At 39.6% G+C, this 19,011-nt stretch overlaps 3 protein-coding genes across 12 annotated transcripts in view; 1 reads left to right on the top strand and 2 right to left on the bottom strand.

The window, feature by feature from the left end:
- The window catches only part of LOC127985644 (teneurin-2), a 130,460-nt gene extending 120,921 nt beyond the window's left edge, over positions 1 to 9,539 (top strand). For both annotated transcript variants that reach the window (XM_052587675.1, XM_052587676.1), the window contains 7 exons: positions 904 to 1,778; positions 2,785 to 2,960; positions 4,373 to 4,608; positions 5,077 to 5,373; positions 5,480 to 7,100; positions 7,226 to 7,356; positions 7,722 to 9,539. In XM_052587675.1, coding sequence (XP_052443635.1) covers positions 904 to 1,778; positions 2,785 to 2,960; positions 4,373 to 4,608; positions 5,077 to 5,373; positions 5,480 to 7,100; positions 7,226 to 7,356; positions 7,722 to 8,459 — 4,074 coding nt within the window. In that variant the 3' untranslated portion in view covers positions 8,460 to 9,539. The remainder of the gene's footprint in view (positions 1 to 903; positions 1,779 to 2,784; positions 2,961 to 4,372; positions 4,609 to 5,076; positions 5,374 to 5,479; positions 7,101 to 7,225; positions 7,357 to 7,721) is intronic.
- A 1,639-nt stretch (positions 9,540 to 11,178) lies between these two features.
- On the bottom strand, positions 11,179 to 15,177 carry LOC127985666 (cysteine-rich and transmembrane domain-containing protein 1). Of its 3 annotated transcripts, XM_052587717.1 has the most exons (4): positions 14,922 to 15,126; positions 14,726 to 14,836; positions 12,098 to 12,433; positions 11,179 to 11,714 (listed from the first exon to the last, which is right to left on the bottom strand). In XM_052587717.1, exons 3-4 carry the CDS (start codon positions 12,405 to 12,407, stop codon positions 11,608 to 11,610), a joined length of 417 nt encoding a protein of 138 aa, XP_052443677.1. In that variant the 5' UTR covers positions 12,408 to 12,433; positions 14,726 to 14,836; positions 14,922 to 15,126; the 3' UTR covers positions 11,179 to 11,607. The 3 variants fall into 3 exon arrangements, with proteins under 3 accessions (XP_052443677.1, XP_052443675.1, XP_052443676.1); XM_052587715.1 differs by lacking the exon at positions 14,726 to 14,836 and having other exon boundaries at positions 14,922 to 15,177; XM_052587716.1 differs by lacking the exons at positions 14,726 to 14,836; positions 14,922 to 15,126 and adding an exon at positions 13,020 to 13,148.
- Positions 15,178 to 15,736: 559 nt separating this feature from the next.
- LOC127985659 (methionine adenosyltransferase 2 subunit beta) overlaps positions 15,737 to 19,011 on the bottom strand; it is a 60,742-nt gene continuing 57,467 nt past the window's right edge. For 5 of the 7 annotated variants that reach the window (XM_052587706.1, XM_052587707.1, XM_052587703.1 and 2 more), the window contains 5 exons: positions 18,870 to 18,984; positions 18,641 to 18,787; positions 16,940 to 17,136; positions 16,639 to 16,752; positions 15,737 to 16,376 (listed from right to left, as the gene is read on the bottom strand). In XM_052587706.1, coding sequence (XP_052443666.1) covers positions 16,200 to 16,376; positions 16,639 to 16,752; positions 16,940 to 17,136; positions 18,641 to 18,787; positions 18,870 to 18,984 — 750 coding nt within the window. In that variant the 3' untranslated portion in view covers positions 15,737 to 16,199. The remainder of the gene's footprint in view (positions 16,377 to 16,638; positions 16,753 to 16,939; positions 17,137 to 18,640; positions 18,788 to 18,869; positions 18,985 to 19,011) is intronic. The other 2 variants (XM_052587708.1, XM_052587704.1) reach the window with 1 other exon arrangement.

The raw sequence follows: 19,011 nt of genomic DNA, 5'->3' as shown, positions 1-19,011 counted from the left end.
ATACCTTGACCAATCTCAATGAATATGAAAATCGCTCAGCTTCATTTGTCATTTGTCTAGGCCATTTGTAATGCAGAAGCAATACATTTTGTGTCCTTACACAGAAACAATCCATTCAAACTTACATTGTTAATTCTCAAAGTTATTTTATAGAGTCAGAGAGATAATTTGTTTACCAGGCTATATTATAAATTCTTTTGAGCAAGTTTGATGGCCGCCTATGTAAATTAATATTGATAAAAAAAACACACACATTTGATTGAGATTGTCATCGTTGATGTTTTAATGTAGAGGTATTGACAATGGAATATACAGTGAAAAAGAACAGTAAAACTAAGGAAATAGGCTGTTTAAGCTAAATAAATTTAACAAGTAACTTACTGAATACTGTTTTTTTATCAATTTACAAGCCCCATGAAGCTTAAAGATAAACTGTCGAATACAGTTTTGTAAACACATTTCAGCCTGTTTATTTCCGTTTGCATGAAATGCGTTTTCCATCATGTTTCATCCTCGTGTCTTTGAGCTTGCGCTCGCCAATATTTGCTTGTCAGAGTGTCTCCTTGGGTATTAACGTTTGACAGTGACAAACAATGGAACTGGATTATCAATCAAGCAGCTGTCACCATTTGTCTATCGCTGTAATAAATTCATAGGTCTGCAGATTTGTTCCACTCGGAAGAATCTGTAACACATTATAGAAAAAACAAAATGGCAGTAGGAAATCTATTGTCAGAAATGGGAAATGGATTAAGTTTGACCAGACGCAAGGATAAAGGGAGATATCAAAAGCAATCCCACTTGGCAAAAATTTACACTCGAAGACCACAACTGCTCAGCATGCCCGATTATTGTAATTTTTGTGTTAATGTACTCCTCATGTTTAATGTTTCTTAACATCAGGTACGTCTGGAGTGGCCTACAGACCTAGCCATCAACCCTATGGACAACTCTCTGTATGTGCTGGAGAATAATGTCATCCTGCGTATCTCTGAGAACCACCAAGTCAGCATTATTGCAGGGCGGCCCATGCACTGCCAGGTCCCTGGCATTGATTACTCGCTCAGCAAACTAGCCATCCATTCTGCCTTGGAGAGTGCCACAGCCATCGCCATCTCCCACACAGGTGTGCTTTATATTGCCGAAACCGACGAGAAGCGCATCAACCGCATACGGCAGGTTAGCACCAGTGGCGAGATCTCCCTGCTTGCCGGTGCTGCCTCAGAATGCGACTGCAAGAATGACGTCAACTGCAACTGTTTCTCAGGAGATGATGGCTACGCTGCCGATGCCAGCCTCAATTGTCCTGCTTCTCTGGCTGTGTCACCAGATGGTACCCTGTACATCGCTGACCTGAACAATATCCGTGTACGTTCGGTCCGCAGCAACCGCCCTAACGCCACAGCAAGTGGACAGTATGAAGTGGGTTCATCTCTGGAACAGGAGCTATATTTGTTTGGTCCTGACGGTCTTCATAGGCAAACAGTTAGCCTCATTACAGGCTTGGCCCTGTATAACTTTACCTACGGGCTGGATGGAGAGTTGGCAGCAGTTACCGATGCCTCTAACAATACACTTCGAGTGAGGAGGGAGGCGTCTGGCTCTATCAGGCTTGTGTTGTTGCCAGAGAACCAGGTGGTAACGCTGGGAATGGACCCAGCCGGCAGCCTACGTTCAGTGTCCGCCCTCAGCCAGGAAGTGGCACAGCTCAGTTATTACACTAACACAGAACTTTTAGCCTCCAAGTCAGATGAGACCGGATGGACAAACTTTTACAAGTGAGTATGAAATGTGCTGCGTGACGATAGAACTTTGAGACAAAGGCAAATCTGCAAATCTCAAGGAAATTCATTCAAAACACTCCAACTCACACTCATGCACACACACACAAAATAAAAACTCATTAGTCGCAAAGTTTCAGGGGAAATTCAATGAGAATAACTGTCTTACGATAACGGTAATAACAGCACTAGATCTCTAGACATGTGTTTGGTTATTATTTGATGAATAAGTGCTGCAATATGCAGGGAAATCTCTTTTTAATACAATTCTGTTTGCATCTGCTTTTTCGTGGGTAGTAATAACACCATGTTTATTGGGCAATGCTAATAAAATAATCTATATTTAACCCAATTTACATAAAATGTGGCTTGTTTGCACTGAAATGATTGATATTGACTTAATTTAGAATGACCTAGTGATATTTCAGCACATTTAGTACTTTGTTAAGCTGGATAGAGAATATAATGCAGGTTTCTTTGGTCAAATTTTCAGTGTAAAAGGTGCAACTGTTAAAAATTTGCCCTCAGTGTCTCATGGATGTTGTTATAGACAAAGAATTTGTTTTCACAGCATCACTTTGGTCCTGCAGCCATCTAGTGTCTGTATGATAGAACAGCTCTAGAAATTTCAATAGATGTACATTTGTGGTTGTTTCAAAGTGTTTTATTTTATATGTACAAACACAAACACACACAAATTTGAAGTACTACAATCACTGAAATTAAACTGAAAAATAGGTATATGGGAAGATTAAAAACCAATAAAAATTACAAAAGCACATAACAAAATTATAAAAAAAATAAAAAAAAAACTGAAAAGAGAATACAAATAAAAGCTAGTTTAAAATATAAAAACAATCTTATACTAAGACACTGGCTTCAAACTATTGAAAAGATTAAACATTAATTATAAATTAATTCAAGAAATAATTGTGCAAAGACAGTGTTGGCTGTTTATTGTATTCAGATTAGTGAGTTTCGTCTTTGTGCGTCTTCTTCTCAGCTATGACAGTGAAGGTCGTCTAACCAACGTGACTTATCCCACTGGTGTGGTGACCAGTCTGCATCGTGAGATGGAGGAGACCATCAATATTGACATGGAGAGCTCAAACAGAGATGATGATGTCACAGTCATCACTAATCTCTCGTCCGTAGAGGCGTCCTACACTGTGGTTCAAGGTACACACCCACAACACATAAAGAACGGATCTCAGTCCAGATGTCATGCTGATGCCCCCCGTTTCCCCTTTAAACCACATCCATTAAGACCAAAACACACAGCAGGCAGGTGGGCTGATGTTTCTCTTCACTACCCACAGGGAGGCCACATTGTTTGAATGTGCGGAGTCCAGCAGAGCAGAGAAATCATCATTTTACAATTTACCATAGGCTGCCTTTAGGGGTTCTTTCAGAAGGCTTAAACTCTTCTCTTTATATCCAGTGGATTATGTGTTGATGGATTCTCTCACGCAATTTACTTGTAACTTCCTGTAAAGAGTATGCTTTTGCTGTTTACTCAAGACAAATTACATGAAAACCAACCCTTTGGGTGCCTTCTGCTTGTTAGCAGTGCACCAAAATGCACTTGGATTTTTTTTATGACTTTGAAATTGTACATGATTGTGTTTCCCAGGTACATTTCTGTGGAAAACAGCGTCTGATCCAATTATAGCTTGTAAATGGAACTGAAGATGTTTGTGCTGCTTTTAGCCAAAGCTAAATCTTCTTTATAACCAAAAGCTGCATTATACACATCTGCCCCACAGTGCTGCGTTTCCCCTAATGCACAATAGACTGTCAGATCAGAACTAATGCTTCATACTAAATTAAATGAGGCTGGTTTTAGGGAATCATATCATATTAACTCGCCCTATTACAAACATACTTCACAGATAATAGTTAGTGTACATAAATGCCATGAAACAATATTTATATATTTACATAAGAATTTCACTTCCATTTAAAAGTTTGGTGTCAGTATGATTTTATCTGTCTGGACTTGTCTGGATTGTAGATGTTAGGATATATGATTTTGTTTTATTATTCTTTTTTTCTGTTTTAGTTGTATTAGAATTAATGTATTTGATCATTTAAAAAAAACATTAAAAAATAAACTTTTATTCAGCATGGATGCATTAATTTAAAAAATCTTACAGTTACAGTACAGTCATTTATAATGTAAATGTAAAATAATCAAAGAACCCTAAAAAAGTTTCACAAAAATATTAAACAGCAAAACATGTTTTAATGTTTATATTATGCAATGTTTCTTGGGCACCAAATCAGCAAATTAGAATGATTTCTGAAGGATCATGTGACACTGAAGACAGGAGTATTGATACTAAGAGATTCAGCCTTGCAACCCCGGATTAATTTACATTTGTAAATACTTCAAGATATAAAACAATTATTTTAAATTCCTTTTTTTTTTACTGTATTTTTGATAAAATAAATGCAGACTTGATGAGTGTAAGAGACTTCTTTAAAAAAAAAAAAAAACTTTTTTAAACTTTTAAGCAGTAGTGTATATGTGTACATTCATAATGATATGTGAATGATATCTGTCCTATATTCTTTTTGCCTGTTCACAGACCAAGTGAGGAACAGCTATCAGTTGTACCACAACGGCACACTGCGAGTGTCCTATGCTAATGGAATGGGCATCAGCTTTCACACTGAACCACACATCATTGCAGGATCAGTGAGCCCGACCATCGGGAGACGCAACATCACTCTACCCACTGATAGCGGCCTCAACTCTATCGAATGGCGCATGAGAAAAGAGCTGACCAAGGGCAAGGTCACAGTGTTTGGCAGGAAGTTACGCGTAAGCCTTTTTAATTAAGTCAATTTTATTTGTAAAGCACTTTTCACAATATTTCACATTGTTTCAAAGCAGCCTTACAGAATTTCAGAATGATAATATTTATAATATTTTAACTCATTTAGCAGTTTAGAGCTGGGTGATTGGATATTTTACATTCTGTGATGATATAAACAATCAATCACTTGAGATTTGCTAAGAAAACGGCAAACTTTTGATGTTTGAATTGATAGTTTAGAGCAGGGGTAGGCAACTTCGGTCCTGGAGTGCCGATGTCCTGCAGAGTTTAGCTCCAACCCTGAAAAAAGCCTCACCTGCCTGTAGCCCTAGTAATTCTGAAGACCTTGATTAGCTTGTTCAGGTGTGTTTGATTAGGGTTGGAACTAAACTCTACAGGACAGGGGCACTCCAGGACCAAAGTTGCCTACCACTTGTTTAGAGCTTCTAAAAATGTTAAATGTTTTCCTGCAGGTGCACAGCAGAAACCTTCTGTCCATTGACTATGACCGCAACACCAGAACAGAGAAGATCTACGATGACCACCGCAAGTTCACTCTGCGCATCATCTATGACGCCCAGGGTCGACCGGCCACCTGGCTTCCCAGCAGCAGCTTAGCCCTGGTCAATGTGTCTTATTCACCCACCAGCCGGTTGGTGGGCTTGCAGAGGGGCAGCATGAGCGAGAAAAGCGAGTTTGACACATTTGGACGGATCCTGTCCCGAACCTTTGTTGATGGGAAAGTTTGGAGCTTCAGCTACATGGACAAAGTGAGTTGACTCTTTTGGATCACAACAAAAGATTTGGTTTTCTTACTGTGTTAATATACTCATTGTGTTAACCTTTTCATTTTTTCTGTTCTCTTTCACTCTACAGTCCATGGTGTTGCTGCTCCAGCAGAGTCAGAAACAGTACGTGTTTGATTTTGACACAGCGGGCCGGCTCACGGCGGTCACTATGCCGAGCATGGCCAGACACACTATGGCCACCCACGTGTCTGTTGGTTTCATTCGCAACACCTATAACCCCCCTGAGAGCAATGCCACCATTATCCATGACTTCAGTGAGGATGGGCGTCCACGCGCTACATTCTACCTGGGAACGGGCCGGCGTGTGCTCTACAAGTACGGGAAGCTCGGAAAGCTCTCGGAGGTGCTGTATGACGCCACTGCTGTTACCTTTGGCTATGATGAAACGACTGGAGTGCTTAAAATGGTCAACTTACAGAGCGGAGGGTTCTCTTGCACCATTCGCTATCGCAAACTCGGCCCCCTAGTGGATAAACAGATGTACCGCTTCTCAGAGGAAGGAATGGTCAATGCTCGTTTTGACTACACCTATCATGACAACAGCTTCAGGGTGGCCAGCATAAAACCAGTAATAGGGGAAACCCCACTTCCTGTGGACCTGTACCGCTACGATGAGATTTCCGGTAAAGTCGAACACTTTGGCAAGTTTGGCATCATATACTACGACATCAACCAAATCATTACCACGGCAGTGATGACACTCAGTAAGCATTTTGATGCACATGGTCGCATCAAAGAAGTGCAGTATGAGATCTTCCGCTCATTGATGTATTGGATGACGGTGCAGTATGACAGTATGGGTCGCGTAATTAAACGTGAACTAAAGATCGGTCCATATGCTAATACCACACAGTACCGCTACGAATATGATGGTGACGGCCAGCTTGTTGGTGTCAAAGTTGATGACTGGTCTACTTGGCGCTACAGCTACGACCTAAATGGCAATCTCCATTTGCTTAACCCTGGTAACAGCGCCCGTCTGCTGCCACTACGCTATGATCTACGAGACAGAATCACGCGGCTCGGCGATATGCAGTATCAGCTCGATGAGGATGGTATGCTTGCACAGAGGGGCTCAGACATCTTTGAGTACAATTCCAAAGGTCTTCTCGAGCGAGCCTACAGCCGCATAGCAGGAGGTTGGAGCGTCCGCTACCGCTACGATGGCTTGGGTCGCCGCGTCTCCCGTAGAACTAACGAAGGCGAGCATCAGCAGTACTTCTACGCTGACTTGAACTACCCCACTCGGGTCACCCATGTTTACAACCACTCGAGAGCTGAAATCACCTCCTTCTACTATGACCTGCAGGGTCATCTATTTGCTATGGAGGTCAGTGGCGGAGAGGAATACTACATTGCCTCTGACAACGTAGGCACTCCGCTGGCCATCTTCAGCAGCAATGGGCAGATGGTCAAGCAGATGCAGTACACGGCGTATGGAGAAATCTACCATGATTCCAACCCGGATTTCCAGCTCATATTAGGCTTTCATGGAGGGCTTTATGATCCTCTCACAAAGCTGGTGCACTTCGCCCAGAGAGACTACGATGTGCTGGCAGGAAGATGGATCGCACCTGACCATGCGTTGTGGCCGAAGATAGGCAAAGAACCAGCTCCGTTCAACCTGTATATGTTTAAGAACAATAATCCACTCAGTGATATGATTGATGTGAAAAATTATGTGACAGGTGAGAGGGTGATGAAATGCTCTGTTTTCTATATATGGGCTGAGCTTAGAGGTTATGTATAAATGACTCACATTGGTTCTTGTGACAGCTGGTGAAAGGTTTTTTTTCTCTGTTTTGTCTTGCAGATGTGAAGAGTTGGCTGGTTATGTTTGGCTTCCAGCTCAGCAACATCATTCCAGGGTTTCCAAGACACTCGCTTTATTTTGTTGACCCTCCTTATGAGATACTTGCCAGTCAGGACTCTGATAATGTTCAGGTCAGTTTGTTTTGGCAATCATTTTTCAGTTAAAATAGTTTGTCAACATTTGTTGAGCAAATGGCTTCACCATTTTACATTCAGTATTTCCACTGACCACATAATATTTAGAATTATCAGATTATATTCCATGTTAAAAATATGTTCACTACCATTCAAAACATTTGGTTCAGCAACGTTCAGATGCATAGTCAGCACGCCCCTGGTTTAAAGGGACAAAAGACTTTTATGTTACATTGTCTGAAATGCTCTCAAACATATTGTACCTTCAAATCGACAACCTAGAATTGAAAGTGACCATATGTATCATATTACCACTGAACCACTTTTATCAGGTGTCACTAACTGTTCACCCCATTTTACAGCTTTTCACTGGAGTTCAGCATTCAGTGGACAGACATAACCAGGCCTTTATGGTTCTAGAGGGGAGGCGGCTCAACAAACAGCGGTGCACCAAGCGCGACAAGCCCGGTTACTGGTTTGGCACCAGCACACCCATCATAGGCAAAGGCATGATGATCGCTATCAAGGATGGTCACGTATTAACAGACCTGTCCAGCTCTGCTAGCGAAGACAGTCGCAAAATATCACAGATCCTCAGCAACGCCATCTACCTGGACGGCACGCATTACACCATTGATGGACGAGACTGTCACTTCTTTGTGAAGCTTGGACTGGCTGACAGTGACCTGTTGGCCCTGGGTCTCAGCAGCGGCCATAAGACACTGGAGAGCGGGATCAACGTGACGGTCAGCGGGCGATCCCGCCGGGGTGTCACTTTAGAAATCCACTCCACCAAACTCACATATAGTGTCCGGTATGGGCTGTCAGCCGAGGTTCTGGAAAAGGAGCGGAGTCGCCTGCTGGAACAAGCCCACCAGAGGGCGCTGTCTGGAGCCTGGGCCAGGGAGCAACAGCAAGTGCGCGAAGGCAGGGAAGGAGGACGTGTGTGGGCTGAAAATGAGAAGCAACAACTGTTAGCCATGGGGAAGGTCGCGGGCTACGAGGGCTACTACGTGCTCCCCGTTGAGCAGTACCCTGAACTGGCGGACAGCAGCGCTAACATCCAGTTCCTCAAACAGAACGAGATGGGCAGGAGGTAACAGAGTTTAGCTGTCGCTGATGCCACACCATCTCCTACGGAGAAAAACAACAGAACGCTGCAGAGACGTTTCCAAAAAATGGAGAACCAACAGCCAACAGCAAGAACACTATGACTCAATATTGAAAAAAAAGCACTTGTGAACAATAATTTTGTAGTGACCTTTTGACTTTATAGAAAGTGTTAAATATTTTTTAGTCATTTCGGACTGGCTGTGAGTGGCGGACATTCATGTGATGATAGTGTGATGGCTCACTGCTTTGGTTTTTCATGACTGCATATCAAACCATCACAGAAAAACACAATCAGTTCACCGCACTCTCATGCCGCAGTGCTCAATAAAACAGCATCACTTGCTCCCATACGTGTTTGTGAAACTACACTGGAACATACTTCAAAGGAACGTCAGCGTCTCGACACTCTCAATCTCGTTCCTCATGAATTTTCTCGGTATACGTCGATGCAGTGTTCGGTCTTAAGATTTGAATCGCACCGTGTGAGGCTGAGCTTTCTGACTGGCCTTCGCTGGATGTGTTAATCATCAGCTCACACCATCTGTCCTCTTCTGTTCGCAATATATGACAATCACAGGGGCTGAAACACTGATCAAAAAACTGTACATGAGCCAACAGGTTTGTATAATATGTAAGAGATTATTGATTGTCTTGGTTTTTTATTATTTTATTAATTTAAATTCCACTTGGCAAGTGCAAACAGATGATAGCGTAATATATATAGTTTTTTCAGTTAAGTCTTTTAAAACTGTGAAACATATTACACATGTAAAATATTCTCATTGACTCAGCAGTTTGGGTGTATCAATTTAAGAACATTTCTCCGAGGAAGTGGCTCCATCGCTGCATTGTGTGAAAATCCATTGCAAGACTCATCGCTAAGGTCGAATTCTTTGAATATTATGAAAGCTAAATCAGCCGTTGACCGTTTTCTCTTGGTGTAGAATCTCTTCTGAATGTGGTAAGTCAGTGTGGATATGAGCTTTAACTAGAGCAAAGTCACACTCAAGACACCTGTGGAGGAAGTTCTTTGGAAATTCTCTGAAAATAAAACATTTGCATTTGTACTTTTTGAATTTGAATGACTTCCTTTATAGCGGAGCAGAATAATTGTTTCATTATTCCCATAAAATACAGTTCTTAATTGCACAGTTTACTTAATGAAAATATCTAAAGAGCAGACAGTAGAACAACCTCAATCCCAACCAATCTTCCTGTCTGAAAGAAAAGGGTTATTAAAGTGTAAATGGTTCTATTTTTGTACTGGGAAAACCTTTTTCATTTCTAAAATCTGATTTGGTATGGATTTGTTTGCACTGTTTGACTTAAATCAGCCAAAATGAATCTAAAAAGGTTTCATGAAAACTGTATTCTGTCTAACATATCCTTTTTAGTCTAAATGTACAAATATAATGTTCTACATTTAAGTCTAGTAGTTTATTCTCAGCTCAGCAGTTCCACACATTTCTACACTGTGAACCCTCAGAGAACAATGACTTGTCCTGTTATTCCCCTATCTAAAATTATATTTCAAAATTAATTCAAAACCATGATTGTCTGTTGCCAGTGGGGTGGAATGACACAGGAAGTGTTTTGTAAAGATGTCTGTGAATGATATTGACTGACATAAACAGATTTCTGACCTTTTATAAAAGAAAATACTACCATTGAATTGAAACAATATAGTAACCATTAATAGTTTTGCTGTTATTTCCATGGTTTAGACTGTCATTGCTGACTGTGAGAAAATGGTGAACACAGTTCTGCTTTAAATAGCCTGTTGCAGTGCAGCATTACACCCGCTGTAACCACTTCCAGAGAAGTGATGCACACTGGTGCTGGGGGAAGGGATCACTCAAGAGTGTTGCACTTTTCTCTCGAGATTCTGCCAAGTACATGTTGAAAAACTAAAAACAAACAAGGGATGTCGTCAGTTCGTAGATTCTTCTTACCAGGAACTTGAGGAGTCTTGACACTTGGTCACCCTGTGTATTTTAACACACACCTACACGAGTTTAAAAAAGGCTCTAGCAAAGCCATAAGGTCTACAGGCTCTTTACAGGCTCTTTATTTATGAACATTAATACAACAACCTCTCCTAGATTCCTATCAGTGATCATTTTTATCATGCTTAATTGTTAGTAAGCAAAACCATGCCATCTGTAGTATCTGAGGGGTGGAGAGCTTCAATAGAAGACGATGAAAAACCAGTGAAGTGTTTTGAATAAAAAAAAAAGAAAAAAGAATGCATTAATAATGCATTTGCAGCTCAGCAAACAATTCCTAAAAGCATTCACAGTCAATACGATCTCATTTAGTTACAATTTCACATTAACTTTCTAGCTGAAAATGCAGACAGAAAAAAAGCAGATTATAAATTAGCCAATTATACTTTGTGGAAAAGGTTCAGGTCTGTTCCCTCAAATTGCGTTTAAAATGTTCAGAGTAGTATTTTTGCTTCAAAGGGGTAAAGGACATTGTGTTCGTAAAGAAAAAAAAAAGAAAGTGTAAACACAGTGGCTCTGTAGTGTTTTCAAAACATTCGTTTTTTTTAACGCCCAGACCATCTCGAACAGGCCACTCTGACTCAACACAACCAGAAAACTAGTTTGAAATTCATTATTATTTTTGGACATCCATTTGGTGTAAGTATGACGTTAGTAGTGCAGGAACTACACGGAAAGCACATTTTGAGAACACAAAAGCCTCAATTACATCATTTTATTTAATAGAAACAAACGTTTTCTGACTTATTAAGACAGCTCAAACATTCAAGGCCATAACTGATTATCAAATCTGGTCTATAAACAAGCAAAATGTAAATGTTTGCATTTCATTAATGAAGATGACATCTGTATTATTTTCAAAAGAGAAAGAATAAAAACATTTAGTTTAATAAGCCTCTACAGATAAGATCGACGTGTGTAATCAGTCTCTCAGTGCGTATCGTGCTTCATTGAAGGAATAAAAAGTGGTGCTCCAAGCTGGACTACTGGAAATGGACTCTACAACCAAAACATCACTCTATTGGTTTCTCAATTACTTTTTCAGTAGTCACCCATAAATAAGGACTGAAACATGGAGTGAAAGAACTTGACAAATAAAAGAGGGGCTCATGGTGGTTTCCTTATAATTCTAGGTCAACATGTCCCAGAGACAGCAGCAACACAGAGCAGTCCAACATGCAGTTAGACATGCCTGCTCCCCAGAATCATCCCGCCTGCCCTGCTCCACAACATACACTGGAGAAAAAACACAGGGGTGGAGAAAAACACTGCTCAGAATGGCAAAAGTATGAACTTCACAAGATCACTGCAAAGTAGATTATTAATTACATGTTTTTCAATTGGTCTCGGAGGGTCTCCGCTGTATGCAAAAGTCCATTAGACATTTAATTTACACCTAATTAAAATCTTGCTGAATATCTAATTAACATGTAATTTAAAAAGCAAGCAGGTCACAGAAGCTAAACAATTTAATGATGTAATTTAAACAGCTGCAATCTTCGGACTTAAGTTAACCTCGATAAAATGGAGAACACCAAATGAGGAAGTTTAGAGAGAATCTAACCTGAATAATGTGTAAATGAAATGTGTTCAATCTGACAGGAAATCAAGGATCTTACCAGTGTTCTTAGGAGGTTCCCCGTACACTGGCCCACCATACTGTTGTTGTGGGTACGCCTGGTATCCCGTCTGGACCGGGTATGACCCAGGGGGTGCAGGAGGGTAGCTTGGGTAACCAGGGTTGGGCTGGTCAGTATTGACTGGATATCCTTGGTACGGCTGTGCAGGGTATCCCTGTGCAGGGTATCCCTGAGGAGCGTATCCCTGAGGAGGAAATCCTTGAGGAGGGTACCCGGGAGCTGTGGGAGGGGGGTACCCCGGAGCGGTGGGGCCCGGCCCCGTGTAGGGGGGAGGCTGCTCGTAATTCATCTGCACACCGCAGATGAGGGGACGACCTGGGAGAGAGCATTCAAGACAACTTGTTTGAGACATTAAGTTAACTTTCGGTTCTCTCATCATCTTAACTCAGTAGTTAAGAGTTATTACATAAACTTTTGCATTCATTCTTTTTGGTTTGTTTTTAACAGTCTATTCCTGCATCTAACAGGGTTGGGTCTATTACAGTTCACTGAAACCAAAATAGGATTTATATATACAGCAAAAACAGTGATATTGTAAAATATTACACTTAAGTAACTTTTCTATTTATTTTTTACAATGTAATTGGTTCTTGTGATGGCAAAGTTGAATTTTCACCATCATTACGCAAGTCACATGATTCTTTAGAAATCATTCTAATGTGCTGATTTTTGTTGAAAAAAAGTTGTGCTACTTAATGTTTGTGAAAACTGTAAAAACAAATGTGTAGGATGATAAAAACCATTCATTTGAATTAATGATTTATTTTGTAACATCATACATTTTAGGCTATACTATAAATATAAATGTCTTTACCATCACTTTTGTTAAATGATATTGATGAATTTTTATACCTACTTTTTTTTTAAATCTAAAAAAAAAAAAAAACACAATCAAACATACCCCAAACTTTTATAGTATATACCAGGGTTCCTCAAAACTTGCACTGAAGGCCCAATGCACAGCAGAATTTTGCTCCAAGTCCAACCCTGATTAAAGTGACCTGCCTGTGATTTTCTAATGATCCTAAATACATTGATTGAGTGGCACTGATTAGCATGCTCAGTTGTGTTTGATTAGGGTTAGATCTAAACTCTGCAGGAATTGGATCTCATGAACCAGATTTGAGGATCCCTGGTATATACACCACATACTGTGTAGTCAGACAGTAAAAAGCATTTCTACTGTGCTTACTATGTGAATGCCTAGATGCAATTATTATTATTATTTTATTTTTTTGCAATGTGATTCACTTTTCAATTTTGTTACCTCCTTAGACCACCCTATAGTTTTGCCTGAGATTACCTGATGGACCCCTGGTAAAGATGTTTTTCTTTGATACATAGCATATTATTCAAGAGATAAACATGTAGATTAACCAGTAGACTTCTACTACATATTTAAAAAACACAATGAGGCTATAAAGGAACAAAAGTACAGTAATATGTATATTTCAATCACATCATTTTAGGCATTGCATGTAGAGAAAAATATACTGAAAATAAGAGGCAGTCTCTTTGCTCCATTAAATATGATACACTGATCTGAATCAGTAGATGCATCACATTATGTCTACATATCACAGAGCACATGTGCCAAAAACACATCTTTAAATGATCAGTGAACATCAAGCCTCATTAACAGGAATATTCAGCTCTGACAAATATACTTAAAACATCAATGAGTGAACTCAGAGTATCTGATCTAGCCTGAAGTCAGCTCTCTTGACTCAGAGATGGTAAATTATTAACTTAGTGGCTCTTAATGGAACAAGTTGGCAAGACATTGCTCAAACAACAGAGAAAATCCTGAATGAAATGATTAATACACACAGCAAATCCACTTTCAACAGAGCTTTGTTTCCCTAAAAACGACTGATGTTAATCCGGACAATATATTGTCAGTAAATCATAATTCATTACTGTATGTTTAACTAATGCTTTGAAACCCCATAAAATGTAGAATTGAACAGGAACATATCCACTTAACGTATTACACGTGTATTAAATTATGTTTTAAAAAAAGCCTCCAGGAAGAAGACTAAAAACAGAAAACAGACTATTATTTTTAGATATTTTTATGTGCACAAAGTTAGTTTCACTATTTCAACATTTCACTAACTCACTCCGATAATTAAAAGGCAAATAACTAATCAAAATATCAGAAGGAGCACAGTACACTCTGATAACTATCTAAACTAAGACACACAATCTGAAATGAGCTGACTCTGACGGAAGAATGGATTAAATGTCTCAAGTACGTTTATTGTTTTTGACATGTATATTAACAAGCCCTAATTTTTCTGACATTGAATGAAGTATAGTGTTACAGAAACGGCAGTAATAATGAGAATCAGGCGACTGCTGTGGCCCTAATTCATTCACAACAAGAAGACGACTGTTCACCTGCTCCCAAACAAAGGTCAGGATCTCACGCGCCCACGCGAATAAATGTGTGACACATTCTGAAAACACAGCAGTTTACACTACAAACAGAAAAACTTGAATACTCATGAAATACGTTATATCTTCCATGACTATAATAATAGAACAGCGTCATATCATCATGAAGAAAGACTAAAAATACATTTAATTGTTTGTACGCCATACTATGTTTAGAAGAAAATGGAGGGGCGGTGAGACCCTGAAGACCAATCCTGCCGTTCAGTAGACTAGTCAATGTTTGACAGGATCAACAAACATATTCGCTATCTGAAAAGACTGAATAATATATAGAAATCAATAATTTATTTATTACTAAACAAATTTTCATTAAAAAACCCAGAGAAGTGTTATTTTTCCTTACCTTTGAAAGAAAAACACGAGTTTATTCGCTCTGTTACTGTATTTAAGTGTTTTGTTGTTTTATTATTTCGTCGCTGAAGTCGGCCGTAAACCGCTGAAGCTGCAACCACGAACAAAATAACGCTTCTTGATTCGGTCAGAAGGGACGCGGTGATGTCACGTAGACAGCGGTGCGCGGACTCCCATTGGCAAATAACTCCCGGTATTATCAGCTGACCGCAATACAGCGGCGCGTGCAGAGCAACCCAGTGACCCCGCCTCTATGAGAACACGTCACCACCAACACCACCAAACAAGTGTCACGAGCTTTGCTAACACAAGTTTTTTTAAATGTTTCATTTTGTACGATATTACAAGATATCAAACACACACACACACACACACATATACAATATATAAATCAACTGAATAAAACAAAACCTTAAAGAATTTGTAGTAGCTAGTAATACCAGAAACTATGCAATTAAGGGACTGGTTTTTGTTGGTTAGAGGGATCTTACAAAAACCAACTTTAGTGATTTCATCATTTGTGATGGTTAAAATAAAATAAACTAAATAAACAAAATAACCGTCATCATTTAAAGAATTATGTTTATCCGGTGATAATGAGGCAGGGTTACTGGCATACCTTTTAAGCCACACTATCTTGATGCCGTGCCTTCAGAACAAAGTCATATCATGTTAAAACAGCTGCGGTTATCTCCAAGTGTTTGTTGCCTTATCTATCTTGAAATGACCCTTATGTCATAAAGTATGCAGTTTATTATATAACTATAAAAAGTAATAAAAAGTACATTAAAACATAAAATAAATGTATAGGTTATAAAGGCTTGATTTTATTAACATTCCTTGTGCTTCAATCATATTGCACTCTCATCCTCAAGTAAATGTCAGATTTTTTTTTTTTTTTTTTTTTTAAGGGAAAAAGAGGGAACAGCAGAAACTGAGGATATCATCTGTTCTTTTATCAAACATTAATATCTTCTACTTGTCATTTACATAAAGTAATACAGTTAGGAAAGAAACACAAAGTACAGTCAAGGCCAGACTCAGTAAACCACAGTGCAATTTGCTCAAAACACATAAAGGTGAAATACCTGTTGGCTATAATAGATGTATACTTGAACATCAAACAAAGCTGCTGGACTTGTAAAAAGCATGGACCGGTTTTCATTCAGGACTGTGAAATAGGATTTTTGCTTCAGTGAAATACTGAAATGCTAAACATTTAAAGAGTGTGGCCCTGTTTTCTTCTGGAGGTTGGGATAGAGCTGTTGCCTTAATGAAAGACAGTCTGCCTCCATCGTTTGTCATGCTGGAAGGGCCAGAGGCTGTCCCGAATGGCAGTCTTGAAAGGGGTGGGTTCCGCACTCAGACCGAGGAGCTCCAGACGTGAGCACTCTAACTGGGCATTTTGAGGCCTTTGGGCTCCTGCTCCAGCAGGCTGCTCTGTCATCTACATGCACACATACATATACCAGGTTAATGACCAAAATAAATACAAATGGATAATATCAAAACTAAATTTAGGAGAAAAAAATGTGAAGTAAAATGTTTTTCTTAAACTAGAAGGCAGCATGTTTACATGAACAGACCACATTCTACATATAAAATATGCATGTGGTTACAGGCAAGGGTAAGGAATGCACTGTATATACAGACTGTAGGAAGGACAGAGGATATATTTAGGGCATCCTTTCAGCTTTTTGTTCACTCACAGGTATTAGATGACTGCAGGGCAGGTTGAAAGCATCTGCTATTGCACAGGCCATCTCATATTTGGTCATCTGTTCTTTGGCAGAGTAATGGAAGATTCCACGCAGTGACGGATCCTGGGGGCAACAGAAACATGCTGTATTGAAAAGTCAAGTTGATTCTAGACTTAACTAGCTCAAGTAGATCATATATCGTGCATTCATTCTCTACACGGGGTCACCATACAGTGACTTATTTCAATCCAGCTCTTGACCTAAACTGAGCTTGACACCCCTGCTATAAAGTATACACCAAACGACTCACCTGAAGGGCTCTCTCAGCCATGTTCCGGCAGACACGTGCCACATCATTAGTATAAGTGGGGAAGCGTTGCTGAGAGTGGTCTATGGTGCAGCTTTCGGCTCCCTCCTGAACACGGTCCCACAACACAGTCACTGCGCTCTCTTCAACCTTCTCCACCTCTCCAAACAGAATGGGCACTCGTAGAACAGCTGCCCCTGCTTGGAGCAATAGACAGAGAACAGAGATTGTTTTTAAAGGGAATATACCTTTTATGCTAGGGTGACTAAACGTGCCATTTTCCCAGGACACGTCCTGGCCAGGATTTCTATACTGCCTAAAATATCCGGTTTTTGGCTTTGGGTTTCTGTTTTCATACTCAATGACACAATAACAATGACCAATAACATTCAGACATTGTATGTAATCGACCAATCGTGGTGCGTTAGCAGGTGGGATCTACAGAGAACGATAAAAATCGATGCAAATACATATACATATTAGTGTTCGACTTGAAGCAGCACTGAGCAGGCAGATCGGAGTATGACATCAAAGTCATGGTACTTTTGTCATACAACAATTGGTCTGAGCAGGGCAAACAATGCCAAAACATGGATATTTTAGGCAATATAGAAATCCAGGCCAGGTCGTGTTCTGGGAAAAAGGCAGGTTTGGTCACCTTATTTTATGCTCTCCTAATACTGTAATATAGTAGTAGGCTTAACTCTATAATTGGTTGTTATTCGATTTGCAAAAAACCTGTTGTATACAATCTGCTACATTCCTACTATCATCTGATTAAAAGTTTGTACTTTTTTTAAGGTATTTATTAGTATAATTCAAATAAATGTAAGGTTGTAGTACATACTGTACATCATTTGGTTGTTAAAGCTTTACTGATTTTTATTTGTATATCTCTCAATCAACTTTGTACTGCATTGCATTATGTTTTGACTCCACAGTAAAGATTTTTTTTAAATTCACCATTAAACTAAAGATTTAAATGATCTTATTATGACATATTATTGGGAGACACAAAGTGACAACTATAATATCAACTAATATGCAATAATATCAAAGTTGTCTGCTTTGATGTTATAAAGATCCTTCTGATTTACATGACAAGATATCGGAATTCCCTCTTTTTAGTCAAATAAATAATATCAACTTCATATTTTGATCAGTTTGGGCCTTTAAATATAACTGAGGCATTTTTCCTCAAGAATGGGTTCCGTATTGTCCTATATCATACCTATATCATTGTCCTCATCAAAAATCTTTTTTTAAAATGTATTTTATGAATCAATGAACAGTTCCTTAGGTCATTGTTAAATATATTTCTTTTGAAGTGAAGTGACACACAGCCAGGTATGGTGACCCATACTCAGAATTCGTGCTCTGCATTTAACCCATTCAAAGTGAACACATTCAGTAGTGAACACACACACACACACACACACACACACACACCATGAACGTACACACACCAGGTGAAGTGGGCAGCCATTTATGCTGCGGTGCCTGGGGGTCAGTTGGGGGTTTGGTGCTTTGCTCAAGGGCACCTCAGTCGTGGTATTGCCAGCCCGAGACTCAAACCCACAACCCTATGGTTAGGAGTCAAACTCTCTAACCATTAGGCCACGACTTCCCGTAGTGCTTCCCTTTTGCAGTTAAGGCATAACTAACCGTTTAGATCCTTTCAGATGTGGTTGAAAAACAATATACCTGGGCAGTGTCTGAGAATCTCCCTTTCACCTTCTAGCTTGGACTTCCCATACAGATTCAAAGGATTAGGGGCATCGTTTTCTCCATAGGGAGGATTGCGTCCATCAAAAACGTAATCTGTGCTGATATAGATGAGGAAGATGCCATCTGTGGTAAAGATTTATGGAGAACTTTAATGAGTTAGTGCTTTTTTCAACCATATCTAACACAGATTTGTCCCTCTACTAACCTGATTCTTTGGCCAGAGTAGAACATGCATGCACATTCAGGTTCATGGCTTCTTCAGTGTGATGCTCCACCACATCTGGCCTCCTCTCAGCAGCACAGTGCACAATGACATGAGGCTGACATTCAAAAAAATGTATACTTTG

The sequence above is a fragment of the Carassius gibelio genome, chromosome B21 (assembly GCF_023724105.1).
Source record: "Carassius gibelio isolate Cgi1373 ecotype wild population from Czech Republic chromosome B21, carGib1.2-hapl.c, whole genome shotgun sequence".
NCBI lineage: Eukaryota > Metazoa > Chordata > Actinopteri > Cypriniformes > Cyprinidae > Carassius > Carassius gibelio.
The sequence above is the reverse complement of the archived record's forward strand: the minus strand, read 5'-3'. Positions and strand labels throughout refer to the sequence as shown.